The sequence below is a fragment of the Paroedura picta genome, chromosome 3 (genome assembly GCF_049243985.1).
Source record: "Paroedura picta isolate Pp20150507F chromosome 3, Ppicta_v3.0, whole genome shotgun sequence".
In the NCBI taxonomy this organism is placed as follows: domain Eukaryota; kingdom Metazoa; phylum Chordata; class Lepidosauria; order Squamata; family Gekkonidae; genus Paroedura; species Paroedura picta.
The window spans coordinates 85124180-85145705 of NC_135371.1; the positions used below are offsets into that span (position 1 = coordinate 85124180).

The 21526-nt window shown below is 45.2% G+C and overlaps 1 protein-coding gene across 2 annotated transcripts; it reads left to right on the top strand.

Moving 5' to 3' along the window:
• The first annotated feature begins 27 nt into the window (after positions 1–27).
• LOC143832363 (uncharacterized) lies at positions 28–21158 on the top strand. Of its 2 annotated transcripts, none has more exons than XM_077326663.1 (2): positions 28–127; positions 17534–21158. In XM_077326663.1, the coding sequence occupies exon 2, from the start codon at positions 17536–17538 to the stop codon at positions 18514–18516; it is 981 nt and encodes a 326-aa protein (XP_077182778.1). In that variant the 5' UTR covers positions 28–127; positions 17534–17535; the 3' UTR covers positions 18517–21158. The 2 variants fall into 2 exon arrangements, with proteins under 2 accessions (XP_077182778.1, XP_077182777.1); XM_077326662.1 differs by lacking the exon at positions 28–127 and adding an exon at positions 4457–4826.
• The last annotated feature ends 368 nt before the right edge of the window (positions 21159–21526 follow it).

A 21526-nucleotide genomic window follows, 5' to 3' on the forward strand; every position in this document is an offset into this window, starting at 1 on the left:
ATAAATAATGATGCTTTCTTCACATAAGAGAATCTTCAGACACTACATAAAGAGAAGACAGAGAATCCTTCAAAAGGCTCTCTTTACTTTTTTTGACAACCACCTGGAGAAATACAAGAAGAAAAAGGTAAATAAAATCCTCTTTTATACTATAACTAGAATTAAAGCCAGGTGCATTCAGGACTGCACCAGGCACTAGGTAGGGGCTTGGTGGGAAAGATATAAAGGGAGTGAGCACAGAGAGGCATCTCTCTGAAGTAAGAGGGGGGAATTAAAGGGCCTCTTACCACTGGGAGAGGCGGTGGCCGGCTCCTTGGCCCTGGTGTCACCCTGCAGGCTGCAGAGAGGCTTCTCTCTGCACCCTAGGGAGGTGGAATTGAAGAGCCAAGCAGCTTTCCCCATCACGCAGCCCTGCTCCTGCAGGGTGAAGGAAGGCTTGTCTCTGCACCCTGGGGTGGGGTAACGGCTGGGAGAACCAGCCAGTGTCTCTACCCGGGTGCTGGCTGGCTCCTTCCCCTGGCACTGCCCTGCAGAGTGAAGGAAGGCTTGTCTCTGCACCCCAGGGTGGGGTGGGGGCTGAAAGAACCAACCAGTCTCTACCCATTGGGAGAGTTGCTGGCCAGCCTCATTTTGGAGAGACGCTGCCTGTCTCCCTGGCCCCAGCACCACCACCACGGAGCATAGGGAGCTTTCTCCCTGTGTTCCACGGGGGTGGGGAACTTCTCCTGGATGTCAGGTGCTCATTCCATTCCACCCCATTCCTTTTCAGATCCCCTCTCTAATCTCTCTAGGTCACCCTGATCGCTGCTTCCTGCTTCTCTTCTCCTCCCCTTTCTCCCTCTCTCCAGGTGGGCTCCACTTAGAGGTGTTAAAAACATGAGTCAGGATGATCGCTGCTTCCTTCTTTCCTTCCTCTGCCCTTTTCTCCCTCTCTCCAAGTGGTGAGATCCCTCTCTCCAAGTGGTGGGATCCGGTGCTCCGCTTTGAAGTGTTAAAAACATGAGCAGGCAGCCCACCCTGCCCAGCTCCAGCATTGAGCGCCCGGCTGGGTTCCCACACTTCCCCTTGGGAAAGGTCTTCTGGCTCTCCTGGGGAGGGAGGGAAGGTTCTACTCATCTTTGACCGCTCCTGCGGTTAAATAAAAGGGTAAGGCCACCTGGGGAGGAGTTAGGGCGGGCCCTGTCCAGGATAAAAACTCAGAGGGCCCAATCAGGAGCCGCAAAGCGGCTCCTGATTGGGCCCTCCAAGTGTCCATCCAGGGCCAAGCAGCCAATGGGGAGGCGTGCGAAGCACCTTCCTATTGGCCCCTCACCAGGACAGACCAAAATTCCATTCACCCAGCCCAGTCTGCCTGCCAGTCTGCTCTTGACCACTGTAGGGAGAGGAGGTCAGCAGGGCTGCCAAGGGGGATGAGAACAGAGGCTGTGCCAGCCCTTTTTGCCCCAAGGCTGTCCTGTCATGTCCAACTGCAAATTGCCTCAGAACCCTGACAGAGCTGGCAGGAGGCTGAAGAGTGCTCCCCCTCCCCCCCCTTCAGGCCTGCTGGGAAGGAGCCTCTGACAAGCCCTGACTGAGGGAAGGAGGCCTTTCCAAGAGCAACGCAGGGGAGACTGAGGGCATTCCTTTTGAGGGTGGGGGGACTTTCCCCTTCTGTCAAACTGTTGGCTGACAGGGAAGCCACAGAAAAGCCCCTTCTCACTTAAAATACTGCTCTGGCCAGGGCTTAGACACAGCCAAGCCATGTTTCTTTCTTCTTTGCAACTCTCTGCAGATTTGAGGCCACTGCACAGTGTTATTCTGTAGAGGAAAGTGGCTCTTTTGTCTCCTGTTTCATCTGCACAACAACCCTGTGCAGTAGGCCTCAAGTCTTTCAATTCAACAACAACCTGTGTGGGATGCCTTAAATGTTTCTCTACCACAACCCTGTCCAAAGTAGCCCTTTCTGCCTGGGGAGCCTATCTTTATACTCTGCAGGTGAGCTGTAATTCCAGGAGCCCTCCAGGCCACACCTGTAGGTTGGCTACCCCTGGGTTGGAAATATTCCTGGAGGTTTGGAGGTGGGACTTCAAAATCGTACAATACCTTAGAGTCCAGCCTTCAAATGAGCCATTTTTGCCTGCAGTTGGTAGGGAGTGGTGTAGGATTGTCCCTCCTGGCCTATGGATTATGGCCAGCCCTTACCAGCAACTGTTTGTATTCTGGGGCGCAGACAGGCAGACCAGCATCAGTCCTGTGAGTCTGGAAAGTGCAGGAAGATCTAAATAAATATTTACAGTCTGAAACTATAAATAGAGAACAAGTAAATGTCTGGAGACATATAGTAACTGAAATGACTTATTGGCCTGGCAAATAACCTTGGCCTGGTAAATTAAATAAAACAGTATAAAAAACCTTACTAAGGTCAAGACTGCTGTGCACAGACAGCCTTCCTCTTAGGGTTGCCAGCTTCCCTGTGAGGCTCGCTACCCCACCTCCTTCATGGGGAGTCTGCTATGGGGAGAGAAGGGGAAGATGATTGGAAAATGCTTTGAGACACCTGAGGCCTGCTGGGTCACTGCGGCCCATTCCCTGTTCTCTCAGATCTCTCACAACCCCACATACCTCACAGGTTGACTATTGTGGAGAGACGAATGGAAAAGGTGTTTTTTAAACCCTTTTTGAGACTCCTTTGGGTAGTAAGCAATAGGGTACAAAAATCCATTCTTCTAAGGAGCAACCAGGAAAGAAGCATGTGGGCACATAACATTTTACCAAGAGTGAAAACATGGGAGACAGAAGGAACAGGGTGGACACCTGTGTACTGTGACTACCCCATGTGTATTAGGACAGAGGGGCATTTCTGTGAATGTGGCCTAATTCAAACAAGAAGGGAAATGACGCAGAACTGGGAGGAATTGGTTACCATGTAATCTTCCCCTAAGAAGAGTCTCCAGTCTGATTTTCCCTTCACATATCTGAGGACGTGGCTCTGGAAAGCTCATCTGTAACCACTACGCCAAAATTCCCAAAGGTCAGTCCTCTTCCACACTCAATGAACATTCCACACCACAGGTTCTTGACACCCATATCTCCACACCCATACCCTCATTTGCCACCATGCCACCACAACCTCCCACACAACACACATGACAACCCCATGCCCTTACAGACTCCTCCCCTTCCTCTTCCCACTGCCAAGCTCTAGCGTCCGTTGTATTCTTGGAGACAACGGGCTTTGCCCCTAGTGTGCCTATAAAACCTGGGTCCCATTTAAGAGCAGCCTGTGCTACATATTGCCCTGGCTGTTCGTCTGTGTGTCCTACCTTCAATAAACCTAACTTTCTGGTGAAATGCCAGGTGTCAGTAGTCACTGTTATCTAGGAAGGGCTCCGCAACGGCACTATTTGCTTGGTCCGTGACAGAGGCATCCTGAACGCTTGGAAGGCTCCTGGCAGGCAGGGCTCATGCTGGAGGCTGTCGATTGTTCAGCATGTTGTCAGAAGGGTGAATGACTAATTATGTATAAGATAATTATGTACAAGATAGAGAAATAGATCCAGAAGAGGTTCTTTCGAAATATAAATGTAGGCACTAAGATTTAGAAGTGCTTTTAGCAGATCAATAATTAAACCAGCCAAGCAATATGGGGGAAATGCTACATTCTCCTCCTCGTCATACATTATTTACTTTTTTCCACTTGAACCAATAGTTCTTATCATACTTTTAGTTGAATAATCATCCATCTTAAATGTAAATAATTATGCCGATTTCTATTTCTCAGAAAAAGTGCCTTCACTTTTTGTGAATATTTGAGTGCTTTTCAGAAATATTTGAGGCTCCAGAAGTTACAATAAGTTCCAATAAAAAGATGTATTTATATATTTCAGCTGAGCACTGCCCAGTCCTTATTTGCTAGGAAAGGCATAATGGTTTCCTTCTGCAGGAATTTCCCATCCATATTTTACCCATGAAGCACCCGGGCTTCATTTCTAGAAAAAGAATCCAAGCCTATCTAGAGACACCTCTCTCTGATCTGGAAGGCTCTGCACACATTCCTGGTGTCTGGGGATGCTTTGTACATGGTCAGCATTGAGAGAAATATTCTTTTCAGGTGGTCACTGGCTCTTTGATCTGTTTTTAGTATCTGTGTTACAGAGGTGAGTCTTAAAATTGGAAACAGATGCTGGGACTGAATCAGGACACAAACCGAATCCTCTGTTGCTCGACAATCCTGACTAAAATTCTATAACAGTGTACAAACTGGGAAATACGGAGGTGATTTTTCAGCCTCCTGGACAAAAGAAACCTCTGGTCTATATTGCCAAATCTGAGTAAAGATACATTGAACAGAGCTGTAGAATCCATGTGTATGTGTGTGTGTGTGTGTGTTTTTAATGCCATTTCCCCCACAACAACCGAGAACAGCTTGGAATTTGGTTTAATGTGCTGCTAATCACTTCCCACGGATGCAAACACAAAGCCCTCTCCCTAGTACACTGAGCATCTTGAATAATTCAAGGCAGAGAGCATAACTGAATGCTTTTACTGCACCAAAGAAGAATGATTTATTTGCCCTGGGGATCATCATCTTAGAACTGTCTCCCCAACTCCCTGCTATCGGCCTTTCCAGTAACCTGAGGCACTTATCAAGCTCGGATTCTAGGGAAACAGAACGGCACACACGAGTCTATATTTAGCAACAACAACCCAAAAGCAGCTGAATCAGCTGACTGGAAGCGGCTACCCTGATGTGCAGCTTTGGTTCAGATTTAGTGCTAAAAATCAAGGCAAGAAGACAGCACAGGAGAGGTGCCAGAGGTTTCAAAGCAATCAAGCCTCACCCTCAGGTAAGGAAAACAGTAGGGTAATACCAGTGGATAATTGTGGTTAGCAGCAGTGAAACTTGTGTAGGATAGATGACAGAGAGCAAAACTTGGATCTCAAGAGGAAAATATACTAAGGGGACAGGCATGGAAAGCCCACTGATGCTTAAGTGCTTCCTCTTCTTGTGGCCAGAGGGGCAGGGAACCAAAGACTATATGAAGGTTATGCCAAACAGCAACATGATATCTACTGCGTGTACATGAGGACGTGTGAGAGTTCCTCCATCCTAAGAGACCAGGTATTCTTTGTGAGGCTATGTTATCTATTTAGGACTGGGGTGAAAGGGGTGGGTTACATTTAGGTCAGGGTAACTCTGTTAAATACATTTGAACCAGCTGCATTTGAACAGAGTAGGGTTTTTTTGTTTTGTTTTTATATCCTCCAGTATTTAATTGCCTTTCTTTCTGACGGTGGCAGAGTGACTCTGAAGAAGTAACAGGGCTTTAAAAATCCCCTTAAAATTAAATTTCCTCTCACCCACCATGCAGCTCACCTTAAAGCTCAATACCATGTAAGGCATGGCCTTTGATAGTTTCTTAAAACAAAGTACCTAAATAGTAACAATTTGACCAAAGTGGCAATAGGAAAAAAAGTGCTTTGTGAGTTGGAAAAAATCCTATTTCCATACTCAGCTGTAGACTTAAAAGAAGGGTGTAGTAGGCTGTAAAATATATCTTAAATCTGGGTGAGAATAGTGTTCCCTTATGTACTATAGTTTAGGCTCCTTTGAATCAGCAATGGTTTCCTCAGAGAATCTTGGGAATTTGTGAGGAAGTGTGACAATGCTACTAAGGATTCGTTTAACTGCTTGTAGTTTAGTATCTTAACCCTCAAAGGATTAATCTAGTTGTCATTTGTAGTGTAAATCCTTCTGTGGTTGGACTATTCCTGCTCTGATTCCTAGCCCTGAATTCTCCCAATGAAGAACGATCTTTTAATACCCGCCCCCTTCTCATATGCCTGGAAAGCTCAGTTCCAGTCCCAAGGAATAAACCTAGAGGCTCAACAAGATGATACACGGGACACAAGTCAGGATTTGTGTTGCCCAAAACAACTTGTATTTTATTTGACATTTTGTTCCTAAAATACTACAGCGCTGGATTCGGCTTGCAAATGCAGTAAAAAATATGAGCTTCTGCTTGCCTTCCTTCACCATTTTGTCAAATTGAAATAGCTGGAGGGAGGGTGCTATTTGCCCTACCATGGAGTGCTCAGGCTTTCGGTCAGTTTAAGTGGAGTCCCACAGAAGAGCAAACAGTCCCCCTCCCCCCAGCAGTTGTTTCAGTTTGGGAAAACAGCTCAGGAAGGAAGGCTGAAGTCCCTCCTCCCTCCATGTCATACTCATGAGCTGAATCACACCCCATAGTGCTCAGGAATGTTAGTTTCGCAGTGTTACAAATGACACAGGTTGAGGCAACTCTAGCTTTCCAGAGCCATGTCATCAGATATGTGAAGGGAAAATCAGACTGGAGACTCTTCTTAGGGGAAGATTACATGGCAACCAAATCCCCCCCAGTTCTGCGTCATTTCCCTTCTTGTGTGAATTAGGCCACATTCACCAAAATGCCCCTCTGCCCTATTACACAAAGGGTAGTCACAGTACACAGGTGTCCACCCTGTTCCTTCTGTCTCCCATATTTTCACTGTTGGTAAAATGTTATGTGCCCACATGCTTCTTTCATGGTTGCTCCTTAGAAGAACGGATTTTTGTACCCTATTGCTTACTACCCAAAGGAGTCTCAAAGTGGTTTACAAACACCTTTTCCATTTGTCTCTCCACAATAGTCAACCTGTGAGGTATGTAGGATTGTGAGAGATCTGAGAGAACTGGGAATGGGCCGCAGTGACCCAGCAGGCCTCAGGTGTCTCAAAGCATTTTCCAATCGTCTTCCCCTTCTCTCCCCATAGCAGACTCCCCATGAGGGAGGTGGGGTAGCGAGCCTCACAGGGAAGCTGGCAACCCTAAGAGGAAGACTCCCTGTGCACAGCAGTCTTGACCTTAGTGAGGTTTTTAATACTGTTTTTTTATTTGCCAGGCCAAGGTTATTTGCTAGTTACTATTTCAGTTACGATGTGTCTCCAGACATTTACTTGTTCTCTATTTAGTTTCAGACTGTAAATATTTATTTAGATCTTCCTGCACTTTCCAGACTCACAGGACTGATGCTGGTCTGCCTGTCTGCGCCCCAGAATACAAACAGTTGCTGATAAGGGCTGGGCATAACCCATAGGCCAGGAGGGACACTCCTGCACCACTCCCTCCCAACTGCAGGCAAAAATGGCTCATTTGAAGGCTGGACTCTGAAGCATTGTACGATTTTGAAGTCCCACCTCCAAATCTCCAAGAATATTTCCAACCCAGGGTTAGCCAACCTACAGGTGTGGCCTGGAGAGCTCCTGGAATTACAGCTCACCTGCAGAGTATAAAGATCAGCTCCCCAGGCAGAAAGGGCTACTTTGGACACGGTTGTGGTAGAGAAGAAACATTTAAGGCTTCCCACACAGGTTGTTGTTGAATTGAAAGACTTGAGGCCTACTGCACAGGGTTGTTGTGCAGATGAAACAGGAGACAAAAGAGCCACTTTCCTCTACAGAATAACACTGTGCAGTGGCCTCAAATCTGCAGAGAGTTGCAAAGAAGAAAGACACATGGCTTGGCTGTGTCTAACCTCCGGGCAGAGCAGTATTTTAAGTGAGAAGGGGCTTTTCTGTGGCCTCCCTGTCAGGCAACTCTTTGGCAGAAGGGGAAAGCCCCCCCCCTCAAAAGGAAGGCCCTCAGGCTCCCCTGCGTTGCTCTTGGAAAGGCCTCCCTCCCCTCAGTCAGGGCCTGTCAGAGGCTCCTTCCCAGCAGGCCTGAAGGGAGGGAGAGGGAGCACTCTGCAGCCTCCAGCCAGCTCTGTCAGGGTTCTGAGGCAATTTGCAGTTGGACATGACAGTTAGGACAACCTTGGGGCGAAAAGGGCTGGCACGGCCTGTCCAAGCCTCTGTTCTCACCCCCCTTGGCAGCCCTACTGACCTCCTCTCCCTTTGATGGTCAGGAGCAGACTGGCAGCCAGACTGGGCTGGGTGAATGGAATTTTGGTCTGTCCTGGTGAGGGGCCAATAGGAAGGTACTTTGCGCACCTCCCCATTGGCTGCTTGGCCCTGGATGGACCCTCGGAGGGCCCAATCAGGAGCCGCTTCGCGTTTTTATCCTGGACAGGGCCCGCCCTAACTCCTCCCCAGGTGGCCTTACTCTTTTATTTAATAGGACCCTGTCCTATTTAAAGGTAAAGGTAAAGGTATCCCCTGTGCAAGCACTGAGTCATGTCTGACCCTTGGGGTGACGCCCTCCAGCGTTTTCATGGCAGACTCAATACGGGGTGGTTTGCCAGTGCCTTCCCCAGTCATTACCGTTTACCCCCCAGCAAGCTGGGTACTCATTTTACCGACCTCGGAAGGATGGAAGGCTGAGTCAACCTTGAGCCGGCTGCTGGGATTGAACTCCCAACCTCATGGGCAGACAGCTTCAGACAGCATATCGCTGCCTTATCACTCTGCGCCACAAGAGGCTGTCCTATTTAAAGATGCTTAAACAGCAAGAAACAATGACATACATCAGATGTCATACCAGCAGTTATAATTTAGAGATTAAAAACGAGATCAAATATAAAAAGAGTTTTGGGGGTGGGGAGCGACATTACTCAAAAGTCTGAGAGAATAAATAAAGTTTTGCCTGATGCCAGGTGGGTAAGCATTGAGATGAAAGCCATTCCAGGGTTTAAGGTGCTATGACTGAAAGGCCCTACTCCTTGTTCCCATGCACTCCATCTTGGACAAAGGTGGAGCTTCAGCAGTGCTTCAGCAAACAATCTTAATAGGTGGGCAGGAACATATGGAAGAAGAAGTTCCTTTTGTCCTGACTTTAAGGCTTTAAAGGTAGTAGCATTGTGGACTGAGCCTAGTAGCACATAGGTAGCCAGGGCAATTTCAACATACATATGTAAGATGTTAGCTGTATAATAGGTACTAGTTAGTGATCATGCCTTTATTTTATTTATTTTATTCCTGTCACCACAGTTGAGTTATGGCAACCCTATGCGGTTCTTCAAGGCAAGAGACATTCAGAAGTGGTTTGCTATTGCCCATCCCTGGTATTCCTAGGAGGTCTCCAATCCAAATACTAACCAGAGCCAACCCTGTTTAGCTTCTGAGATCTGATGAGATCGGGCTTGCCTGAGCTAAACAAATCATGGTTATGCCAATTACTGCTTCTAAACTATCTCCCTACCTCATAGTAATCATGTAGCAATGAAAAGGGTATTGGACATGGCTTGAAACCCTCTCAAAAATTTGAGGTTTCAAGCTTTTGAAAAAATGGTCCATTTCCATGTGAGGAATATGTTCCTGGACAGCCTTTGAATGTTGGTGGCTTTTAGAGCCCCCTCTACATGACGTCACCTGCTTCCCGGGGCTGTCCAGTAGCCAGGGTATGATTTGGCCATTTTTAACTCGCGATTTTGGGAATTACCAAAACTGGATTTACATCCCTAAATCGCACATCCCATCAGTGAGCAACCAGTGAGCAATCAGGGATAAGGCTGTACAGAAGGGGAAACATATGATAATCTCAGCAGCTTTGACCTGCCCTCCCCTCTCCATTTCCAGCTGTGAGTAATTTTTTTGATGGTGTGGTCCATGTTACAGTACAACCACAAACCTACATTGCAAAAGTGAAATAAAATCTTCTTTAAAGTGTCCACAGTCTTTTTGGGATCAGATAGGCAAAACACAACCCCTTTTCTGTTTTCTAGAGGTGGGGGATGTGCCGGGGAAGTGAAAGGCGGGTAATCTGCAGCCTTCTTCCGATCATACAGGGCTCTGAGCATCTTATTTTACAGCCAACCATTTACGCAAAATGTCTTTTTGGGCTTCAGTTACCTGTCCAGCCTTCTCACAACTTGGGCAGGCAAAAACAGCCCCATTTGTGTTTCATGTATTGTTACCCTTGCCCCCATGCAGGCTGGGATATCAGCCAGGGAAAAGGATGAAGGCACTGAAAATAGCATTCTGACTGCTGGATCCAACACACTATCCACAAGCCAAATCCTGGGCAGAGTCTGCACTTACTTTGTTTATTCCTTTGTCAATCCTGTTGAAATCAGATCGATTTGAACTCGGGTCTTCCTCTCCCCCCCCCCCATTTGAAACAGGAAAGTGTTCTGCACATGATTAGGGTAGTTCAGAAGGGGGTGGGAGCCAAGCCTCTTTCTTTCTTTTCATGAAGGGGAGAAGAGGAGCCAAGCAGGGAACCTCTTTCTTTTCTTGGAGGGGGGGGGGAGAGAGAGGATCGAAGAAGGCAGAGGAGGGAGAAAAAAATCCAAGACTGACAGAAGTTGAGAGAATTAGGACTTCTCCATTAAGGCAAGCTTGTCACATGGCCATCTTTGGCCAATCAGGGCGTCTCTACCACGGAGGTTCAAAACAGCCTGCTTTCTCAATCCGAATCTTGAAATATTGAGCATTAAAAGCACTCTAAGATATCGCACAATAAAGGTAGGGTCACTCCGGATCAGTCCTTCTTGCTGCAGAAGGAAAATTTAAATCACCCCAAATCAAAACGGAAATCGCATTCTGTGTAGACGGCAGGGACTGAATCGACCTGGGATTGGAATAAAAGCTCAGTGCAGTTTACACCCTGGTTTCACAAGTTAGAGGCAGTTTAAATCAAGGCTGCTCAGTCAGCCTGGCTCAGCTTGGACCCTTGTTCATGGACTGCGATCATGGCAGCCAAATGATTATCACATTGTTTGCATCTAAACAGCTCCAACATATCCAACTGCTGCCTTGACTCCCCTGCTGTACCTGTTACTACCACTGCTGCCTCCAGCTTAAATGGATATTGTTAAAAAGAAGCAACATTTGTTTAGTTTTTGCACTTGAGTGCATCTAGGGGTAGTCACTCAGCATCTGCTGTTCAGATCCTGATCAATTTGGGCATGTCCATTTTTGCACAGCCTCAAAGAAATGGTGGTACTGCTCTCAGTCAGGGGGAAAAAAGCCAAAAAAAATCTATTGTACTTGTCGAACAATATTCCTAAGGTGGCACTTGATGCCCACATTGGCAACTAAAAGGAAGGCAGCTGGACTGTTCCAAGTATGAATACATTTTGGCATCTCTAAATAAAGGTGAGGTGGCAGCCCATGGACCTAGGTAACAAATTTTTATTATTCCTTGTACTAATGATATATGTTTGACTTCACAACCCCCAAAACCAGAGGATAAACTCCATGCAGGTCATTTACATTTACAATATTCAGGTGCAAGTTATAGTTTTCCTAATAAGTAGGTCACTTTAAGAACCTGATCAAAGTTTCATGTCATCTCAACAGAGCAGGGATTCCCAACTGGTTATGCAAGAGTTTCCCAGGGGTCACACGGCCTTTCCCAGATGTTCAGATGATTGCTGACTTCACTACACATTACTGGAGCCTACTTCCCCTGTTGCTCTGCAGGCCTAATTTCTTTCTGCATAATGGAAATGTTAAATGATCAGTTGATTGATTGCCTGGATCCCACATTTTACTTCTGTGCCCACTTCTCTGAAGGGGCATGTCACCACTTCTGGTGTTCCTCAAACTCTGAAAAAGGCTGAAGAACGCTGCAATGGAGCTTCTTTTTCATTTGCCATCTTCTTTCCTGTTCTTGAATAGATATGGCTAGCTTGGTCATGCACCCACTGGGTTAGACTTGCCACAGTTAATCATCCTCTGTTGCAGTAGGAAAGGCAGCAAATAAGAGGAGATAAGGGGGGGATCCTGTGTGGCAGGTCTGCAGCAGTATGACCTTGAAAATAAATGAGTTTCTCCCACAACCACTAGGAATAAACATATTTCAAAGAAAACATCTTCAATTGCATGAGTTTTGCTCACTCCAGCAAGGGGTTTTGTCTATGCTGACCTGAAAGTCTGTTAAAACTGCCTCTGAATGATCTTGGGAGTTTTTCTGTAGCTGCCCTCAAAAGAATGCTCACAAAGGGCTTTTGAGGGAAGTTAAACAGTCAGTTGGCTAGTTTTAGTCTGCTGGCTAAATTTGCACTGTAGTCTTTACATTTTTGTAAGATCTTTTCAGTCCTTTTCAGAAGAAAATCAGCATAAAAATATTTTAAATAACTGAAGATGTGGTGGGTGGGTCATGATCTAAGAGAAAAGGGATTGCAGGGGAGACAGAAAGCAACAGAGATACATGCAGGGAAGGCAGACATTAGTAACACTAATGGGAAAATGAAACTGATAACAAATATATATCTGGATAACTTTTAAAAATGGGGCAATACAATGGAGTGATGCTTTATATTTTGTTTCCATATATTTTACATTTATATCCCTATAAGACTGGGATCTTTGCTTTTATGTGCCTAGAATTCGTTTCCCATTGATGCTAATGAAAAGAAGCACAGATACTAATGGATATACTGAACATGAACGAAGCTTTAAAAAGGAAAGCAAAAAAGAAACTGAACATCTTTTTCACACACATGGACAAGAGGAAAATATGCAGGCACACACGAGAGGTCCTTTTTAATGGCCACTCCAAGATTATGGAACAACCTCCCCTCACTTAGTGCAATTATTAAGAGTGATGATGGCCTCTAAACTGGAGACTTGGTTTGGTTCCCCACTCCTCCAAATGCAGCCAAATGGGTGAACTTAGACTAGTCACAGAGCTTGTTTTCACAGATCAGTTCTGTCAGAGCTCTCTCAGCCACACCTACCTCACAAGGTGTCCATTGTGGCCAATAAACAATGCAAGGTCAATGAGAGCCAGTTTGGTGTAGTGGTTAGGAGTGAGGACTTCTAATCTGGCATGCCAGGTTCGATTCTGCGCTCCCCCACATGCAACCAGCTGCGTGACCTTGGGCTCGACATGACACTGATAAAACTGTTCTGATGGAGCAGTGATATCAGGACTCTCTCAGCCTCACCCACCCCACAGGGTGTCTGTTGTGGGGAGAGGAAAGGGAAGGCAACTGTAAGCCGCTTTGAGACTCCTTTGGGTAGGGAAAAGCGGCATATAAGAACCAACTCTTCTTCTTCTTCTTCTTCTTCTTCTTCTTCTTCTTCTTCTTCTTCTTCTTCTTCTTCTTCTTCTTCTTCTTCTTCTTCTAAACATTAAGGCCCTGACTCTGCAATACTTCTTAGTGCAGTTAGGGGTGGACCTTGCTTGCATGACCAAGACCTGGATGCGGGAAAGCAAAACAGTCACCTTGAAAGAACTGGCCCTGCCTGGGTTCTCAGTGCTGCACCAACCTCAGATCTGTGGGGGGGTGGCTATTGTGGGCCGGGGGGATTATTCTTATAGGACTCCCCTGCTGACGCAAATTGGTGGAGTGGAGGGTGCCAGCATCAGATGGGACTCGGCCGAGGGCCTGACCATCTGGCTGGTGTACCATCCACCCAATGTCCTGCCAGAAGCCCTGCCTAACCTACTGGAGGTCACTTGGGCATTGCAGTGCCCCATGCTGATAGTCCTGGGGGACTTCAATGTTCACACGGATGCATCATCTCCAGAATATGGCTTGGACTTGGTGTCGTCCAGGTGGTTCTGGATCATCAGCTGTTTTGTGGTCAGACCACTATACCCTGTAGGCTCGGCTCAAGAAACTGCCTCTTCCCTATTTGGGCAAGGGGTGCATTTTAGCCCACCCACAGAGACTAATGGATCCAACTGGTTTCCAGAATGCTCTGCAGGACCCATTGCCTCCTGGAGACTCACTGGCGGTGCTGGCAGAGGACTGGCAGTCCTCTCTGAAGGCCATCGACAAGTTCACTCCTAGATATCCTCTCTGTCCTTGCCTCAAGCAGTCCCCTTGGTATACCGGGAAGCTTTGGGAGAGGGAGAGGGAAGTGAGACAACTGGAGCGAGTGTGGCAGAAAACTCGGGATGAAGCAACAAGAACATCTTATCACACACTTGAGGGTTTATGAGATAGCACTAAAAGTGGCAAAAGAGGATTTTTTTGCCACAGAAATGGTGTCTGCCAGCTCTCGCCCAGCACAGTTGTTTAGGGTAGTTCGATCTTTGACTTCCCTCAAAGAGGGGTGCCAAAATGTTAGTAAATTGGACTTGAGCTGTGAGGCATTAGCGAGCTATTTTGTGGATAAAGTCTTTTCACTCTGCCATGAGCTTCCCGCCACAGTTGATACAGTAAGTGACCTGGAGCCCTGTTGGCCAACTTTGGAGGTCATGTTTGATGGCTTCAGGTGGCACTCGTTAACTGAAGTGGACAAGTTGCTGGGAGGTCAGCTCAGGGATATTGTTCACTTTTCTCTGTCTACCAGAGAGTTCCCTGAGCTCCTGAAGGAGGTGGTGGTTCGCCCTCTTCTCAAGAAACCATCACTGGACCTGCAGAACCCAGTCAGCTACCACCCAGTCTCGCATCTTGCATTTCTGGGTAGGTGGCTGAAAGGGCTGCTGCAGACCAGCTCCTAGCATTCTTGGGAGAAACTTCAGCTCTTAATCCATACCAGTCTAGCTTCCATCATGGCCACATGTGGAGATGACACTGGTCACCTTGATGGATGAACTCTGAAACCAGCTGGATCGGGGTGGGTTGGCCATACTAATTACGTTAGATCTGTCAGCCACTTTTGATGTGGTCAGTCACAAGTTACTGGTTCACCATTTCACCAGGATGGGGATACAGGGCACAGTCCTTGATTGGCTACACTCCTTTCTCCAGAACCAGACCCAGAGGGTGGCAGTGGGGAATGAGCTGTCCTTATGGAGTTCCTCAGGGGGCAGTGCTCTCCCCCACTCTTTGCAACATCTTTGTGCCTGCTGGCACAGCTGGCCCAGAGTTTTGGGCTAGGCTATCATCAATATGCTGATGACATCCAGTTCTATCTCCCCATGGATGGCTCCTGACTCCCCCCTGGAACCATTTGCCAGATGTTTGGAAGCCATGGCTGGATGGCTTAAGCAGAGTAGTCTGAAACTCAACCCCTCCAAGACAGAGGTCCTGGGTAGGAAGGGGGCAGAACAGGAAGTGCATTTCCCCATTCCAGCTGGGACGCAACTAATCATTGCACCCCAGGCCAGGAATTTGGGAATGAGCTTGGATGCCTCACTGACCATGGAGGCGTCAAGAAGGTAGCTCGCCATGTATTTTTCCACCTGTGTCATGCGAGGCTACTAGCGCCCTATCTGACCTCTGAACACCTGGCCATGGTGATCCATTTGAGGGTCACTTCCAAAATAGATGTCTGTAACTCACTTTTTGTGGGCCTGCCCTTGTCCCTGACCCGGAAATTGCAGATGGTGCAGAATGCGGCTGCTAGGGTCCTCACAGGAACATTTTGGAGGGCCCATATCCAGTTTGTGCTGAGGTTGCCAGTTGCAGCCCAGATCCGGTTCAAGGTTTTGGTTTTGATCTTTAAGGCCCTTCATGGTCTGGGTCCCATGTATCTGAGGGCTCGTTTGTTGTCCTATGCCCCCAGCAGGGCTTTGCCCTCTGTGGGTACCAACTTGTTGGTCATTCCCAGCCCCAGGGAAGTGTGCTTGGCCTCGACCAGGGCCAGGGCCTACCTGGTGGAACGAGCTCCTGGGAGAGATGTGGGCCCTGCGGGAGCTTCTGACTTTCCACAGGGCCTGCAAGATGGAGCTCTTCCGCCAGGCCTTTGGTTCAGGCCAGTGTAGGAGGAAGATCTGATTGGGCCTCCCTCAGGAAGTATATCATGCAATTTTTCGACCACCTTGATGATGATTGTTAACATAGCCCTCTGCTGCCCAGTGGCAGGCATTCCGTTATGAGGTAGGATTGTTTTTCCGCCATGTTGGGGTTTTTTATTCGTCGTTGTTTTAATGGGTTTTATTCTTGTGGAGTTTATTTTTACATTGTAACTCGCCTCAAGCCAGCGTGTCAGGACTGGTGGGTAAGAAATGTAATAAATAATCATTATATTATAATTATAATAAAAGAGGAAGAGAAGGCAATTGTAAGCTGATTTAAGACCCCTTTGGGTAGTGAAAAGTGGGGTATAAAAAACAATTCTTCTACTACTTTCGATTTTCAGGAGGCAGCTTATTTAGGAATGTATTTGACCAATTTAGTTTTTTGTTTATTGGCATTCCTAGTGAGATTTGAAATTGTGATCTTTTGCTTTATTTACATTCTAATAATACAGCTTGAGTTCTGCAACATAAAATGCAGCTGATAGATGTTCCAAAATAATCACTAAAATAAACACAAAAATAAAAAATAAAATGGGTAGGGTACCATGCTGCAGGTCAGGAAGTTCTGAGCTGCTTGACAACTACTCTCTGTTTTCAAGCAGGCGGCTGTTTTTTTTCTTTTTCCTTGAAGGCGCAACAAATATATTGTAGATGACCTTTCATTACATTGGATGAGATAAAATAATATGAGTGTAAGAGATGCAGTAAACACAGCCTTTTACAAAAGGAGTTTCATTTTCATATGTTCTAGCTGCAGCTTCTTTCATGCCTGACTGAAAAGAGATAACCAAAATAATGTATTTCCAACATAAACAAATTGTACAATATATAGCTGTATATAACTGTGTGTGTGTGTGTGTGTGTGTGTGTGTGTGTATAACTGTATAATATAGCTACCTCTGCCTTTACTGTAGATACCAGTTGACATTTCACAAATCATCTACAATAATGCACTCAGAACAAAAATGATTTAGTTATGTGGGACATTTATATAACTTGACAACTGATTTTTATTTTTAAACACTTTGCTAATAATACTAAAACCAAGTAACCTTTGTAAAAAAAAAGCCACTTTTATTGGACAGTCTTAACAGGTGATCTGGAGGATAGGGAGCCTCCAGGAGCAAAGTCTGCCATCTGACATACTCGGCTCCAGTCTCAGGCTGCTAGAAGAAGAGTTGGTTTTTATGCCCCTCTTTCAAAATGGCTTACAATTGCCTTCTCATTGTCCCCTCACAACAGGCATCCTGTGAGGTAGGTGAACAACTACATGGACAAATAGTCCAATTCTGGGATATCCCCCTTTTATTGTTAGTATTAGTATTAGTATTAGTATTAGTATTAGTATTAGTATTAGTATTAGTATTAGTATTAGTATTAGTATTAGTATTAGTATTAGTATTAGTATTAGTATTAGTATAATGCAATATAACAAAGTAGATATGACAATTGTTTAACAATCAGATTTTCTGATGCCCCGACGCTGTTATTTAGCTCTGTTTATCAAGAAAGTCTGTATAATAATGCCATTGTTCTTGAAATTCATGTGTGTTCCTGTTGACCAAACTAGTTAGTTTGGCCATTTTTTAAAGTTCTGTCAGTTTTTCAAATCCAGCCAATGTTAACTGTGTACACCATCAGATTCAGCAGTGCTCTGAAACACATGGTCTATTGGGGAATCAGATCAGAGCCCTTTTAGGTATGGCATAAGATAGAGGTATCTATAGAAAATAGAAGCTTTGCTCCTGTGGTAAGTTTTGAATATAATAAGGTTTGAGATTTAATATTCATTTTTTAAAAATACAGTAACGTATGTTTTGAGAGTTTCACATACAGCCATGCCCACTTCTTCAACAGAAAACATTTTAGATTTATTCAGCTACAGTGCTTAGAATATGCTCCATCAAAATCTTTATCAGTTGCACTGGGTAATTGTAGCCTGTATTTTCTCTACAGCGATGGCTCCCCGGATAAGACTAAACATAGCAAAGTCTCTCCCGACCATAAGTGAAGCCCGAGAAGATACTCTAGAAGACACAACGAGCAACACAAAAACCTTTGAAAATGTTTATGTGAGCCCAGACTGTTCCTTGGGTGAAGAATACCTCCAGTCCATTTGCCAGCTGGCAAAACCCACCTATCCGGTATCACCAGGAAGTCAGCAAAAAACCCAAGATGTGAACAAAGCAGAAGTGTTGCCCAGTGGCCACAGAGGCTCAAACCTGTCTGAGACACCAAAAGCAGCCCCCAGATATAAAGTAACCAACACCCTTCTTGGTGTGATATCGTTGCAAAGAAATGTTCTTGATCATGTCAAAACTTACTCTCATTCTAGAACAGATCCACTGGAAGAGCTGTATACAGATGCACAGAAGACCTTCTACTGGAGGAGATGTCCTGACCACAAGGAGAGTGTTGGTTTTGATTACTCACGGCACCGTTGCCATGGAACCAGTTTATCCAGGCCTCAAGAAAAAAACACAGAGAAGAAAGACGTCATCAGTTTCCCCAGGCTCCCTTCCCCAAGACCAATGCAGAGGGGGAACAGTTGCCCAGAGCTAAAGAGTCTGCAAACCCAAGGGAAGATGCCAACTCTGGAGCATGGCCCCAGTCAGAAAGAAAATGACCCTCTTGTTATTAATGGCAAACCAATCTGGCTGCATGCAGCCCGAGAAAATTCAGTGAGCGGCCAGATTGTGAGACGTGCCCAAAGAGATCAGAAGCCTCTGAGTGCAGTGACAGGCCCTGGAGAAGAACAAATGAAACCTTTTGCTTATGACCAAAATATAAAGAGAGAAGTGAGTAACAGAGAAGCATGTGTGGGGCTGTTCCACAACAGTCAGAAAGGCACAACCCATCACTGGATTTCTGAATACCAGTGTGCTTGGAAAGAAGCAAAGCTCAGAGCTTGCTTGCTACCTGCTATTTCAGAGTCATGACTTGTTACTCGCTTGGATGAAAATACCGATGCTATCTCTTTTTGACTTTTGTGGAGTGCATTCTATGATTTTTAAAAAAATATATCTACAAAATGATCATTTGCAGATAAATGTAAATTGCAATCTGTTGTTCTATGATCTAGAGAGCACTGAAAGTGTCTGAGAATCAAGTGTGAACGAACAGCAGTGATATGTGGAGCATATATTAGCAGGCTCTGATGTGGAATTGTAATTATCACACATTTTGTAGTTTGATGCATGAAAACAGATAATAATACTTTCAGCTCTAAGGGGCTAGGACGGAAATTTGTTCATATATCAGTGACATCGTTTTATGTGTATGTAGGGGGGGCAGATTTGTAACTGCACAATTTTAAATTCTGCACGTGATGATCCTGAAAAAGCATCAAAGGAAGCATTGACGCTCAGATGCCTTCTCCACTTTCTCAAGGATGTCTACAATGCTTTAGTTAAGAACATAAAAACAATCTGGGGAGTCTGAAAGCACATGACTCATCCACTCGCTTTACTAAACTTCCCCCAATAGAGATTCATGCATACTAGGACTGACAGCTCTGGGTTGGGGAAAACCCAGGTATTTTGGGGAGCGGGGAGCCTGCAGAGGGTGGGATTTGAGGAAGGGAAGGACTTCATTGGGGTATAATGCCATTCAGCCCACCTTCTAAGGGCCCGTTTTCTCCAGAGGAACGGATCTTTTTTGCCTGGAGATGAGCTGTAATTCCAGGGGATCCCCAAGTCCCACTTGGAGGCTGGCATCCATAATGCATACATCTGCATCATTAGCTTACAGTAAACCCAAACCTGCCTCCATCCCACTCTCCTTTTTATGGGGCAGATGCTTTTTGAGAGCACTTCCCACCACCTAGCACTCTCTCAGAGGAAGACAGGTCCCTTGTGCTTCCCAAGCAGCACCTAGCCCTTGACCAGATTCTTCTATACCCCTCCCCCCAACGTCCCTATTCATGTGTTCTAGGAAATCTTGCAGGTATGTGTGTATATCTCTTTGGAAAAAAAGAGCCAGCTTGGATTCACTTTACTAATAAAATCTGGGAGCAGAACCTGAAATAATGTGGTGTTTAAATTACATGTTCAGCAATATATGCATTGGATGTGACATGAGAATGACTGAATACTAGCTGTACCAAACTTAAAATTATATGCACACGCTGCAGCTATGGTTGCACTAGCAGACTGGATGACCAACCCAATGTCCAGATAACTAGCACTAGAGAGAGCAGGACTAGGAACAGGTTTACATGAAACTCTCTGGCCATCTTCAAGCCAAATAATTTTTAAGAGGTAAAGGACAGCCTATGGATTGCTGGTGTTTTGAGTGTTTGGCAAAGATATAAGGGCAGGCTTTCTCCAGCATCCTCTCTAATGAAATCATCGATTGAGGCTTATTTTACTACACAACAGCAAGCAAGGATCACATGTTTGAGGTATAAGGATATCATAACTAAAACAAGTAACCTTAGAGGTCTTCAAACTTTGAGTAAAGAAGGAATTTCAATACAGTGGATGGAATATAACAGACTGACTTGGAGTTTTAGAGCCGAATTTGGAAGATTAAAAGGTGTTAAAGCAACATTAATGGAGTTTGAGGAAATCATTATGCAGGAAAAACCTCACCTACAGAGCCAAATATATAATATACTCCTGCGAGATGAGACAGAAACAGAAGCTGTCAAGAACTGCATGATCAAGTGGGTGAGGAACCTAGGAACTCAGACCACCTTAGAAACCTGGCATCTGGAATAGGGTACCTAAGATAACCAGGAGCCAGGCAGAGAGAGGCAATAAGGGGGTGGTGAAAGGAAGTGGATAAGAAAATGAATCTATATTGGTTTTTTTATGTTGTATGTTTTCATTAATGTAAATTATAATAAATAATAAAATAAGGGGAAAAAGAATTACTGAATACATGTATAAAGAAAAACCAAGTCTGCACGGCACGCAGATTATCCATATGTTTACTGTAACTTGTGAACAGGACTATTATTTTTGTGTTTCTCCTATTCGGAAGGGAATTCCTCCTGCTCAGTCTTGTGAAAGAGTCAAGTGGGAGCGTAGCTTTCTTATTTGCTCTAATAGGAGGGATACTGGACAATTTTATATCACTGCCGTACTCAGTGTGATAGCTTTAGTGAGAGTCAGCTAGTTAATGGGGCAAGATCCGTGGAGGAACAGGGAGGCTGAGCTTCCTTTTGACTTTTCTGGACTGAACTGTGCTAGATGTCACCTGATGTTTTTCTGATACCAAGGAGGCCAAATTAATCAAGAGCCCTGTGTTTGAATTGTATCCTCTTACTGCTAGCTTGTATTTTTGCGTTTTCAGTGGCTTTAGCAACCAACTGGCAGTCCTTTCCCCTCCTTTATGGGATCATGTTCAGCTACATAGTGTACAGCTTTCTGTTTTATATACAGAACCTGTAACAGTACATGTGACTTCTAAGAATGCCTTCATGTCCTATCATATTCGTAGGTACAGTGCATGCCCCATAATGTATATTGTTATATTTAATAGTGATACACCATTCCTTTTATTAGCTGTATGTTTACATGTGGATCAAGGATCTGCACATAGTGTGTACAAACAGTAAAAAAGGTTATGAATAATGTTTGGTATTGCAGAGATTGATTTATTTATCCTATAGTAGAATTGCACAGAGGAAACTTATAATAATATAAAATATGGAGCCAAGTAGATAAAATGTTTATGCAAGTGCACTGGGCAAACCCACTAACTACTAATATCTAAGATTTCAGCCCACTCAGTAGCAGCTGGGGAGAGCACAAAGAGCTCCATCACATCTCCCTGGAAAGCACAATGTCACATTCCTGTGACAGATGGAAAATAGTTTGATGGGTTGCACCACAATCTAATTCAGGACCTGGTAGGTTGCCCCATTTAAACAATAGGTCTACAGAACTTCCAAAGCCTGTTCATATTCTATTAGCCCTCTTCCATATTTCACATGTCAAGTCA

Coding starts and splice junctions, on each gene's coding strand:
- LOC143832363 (XM_077326663.1), top strand. CDS start 17,536: ATGGCTCCCCGGATAAGACTAAACATAGCAAAGTCTCTCCCGACCATA.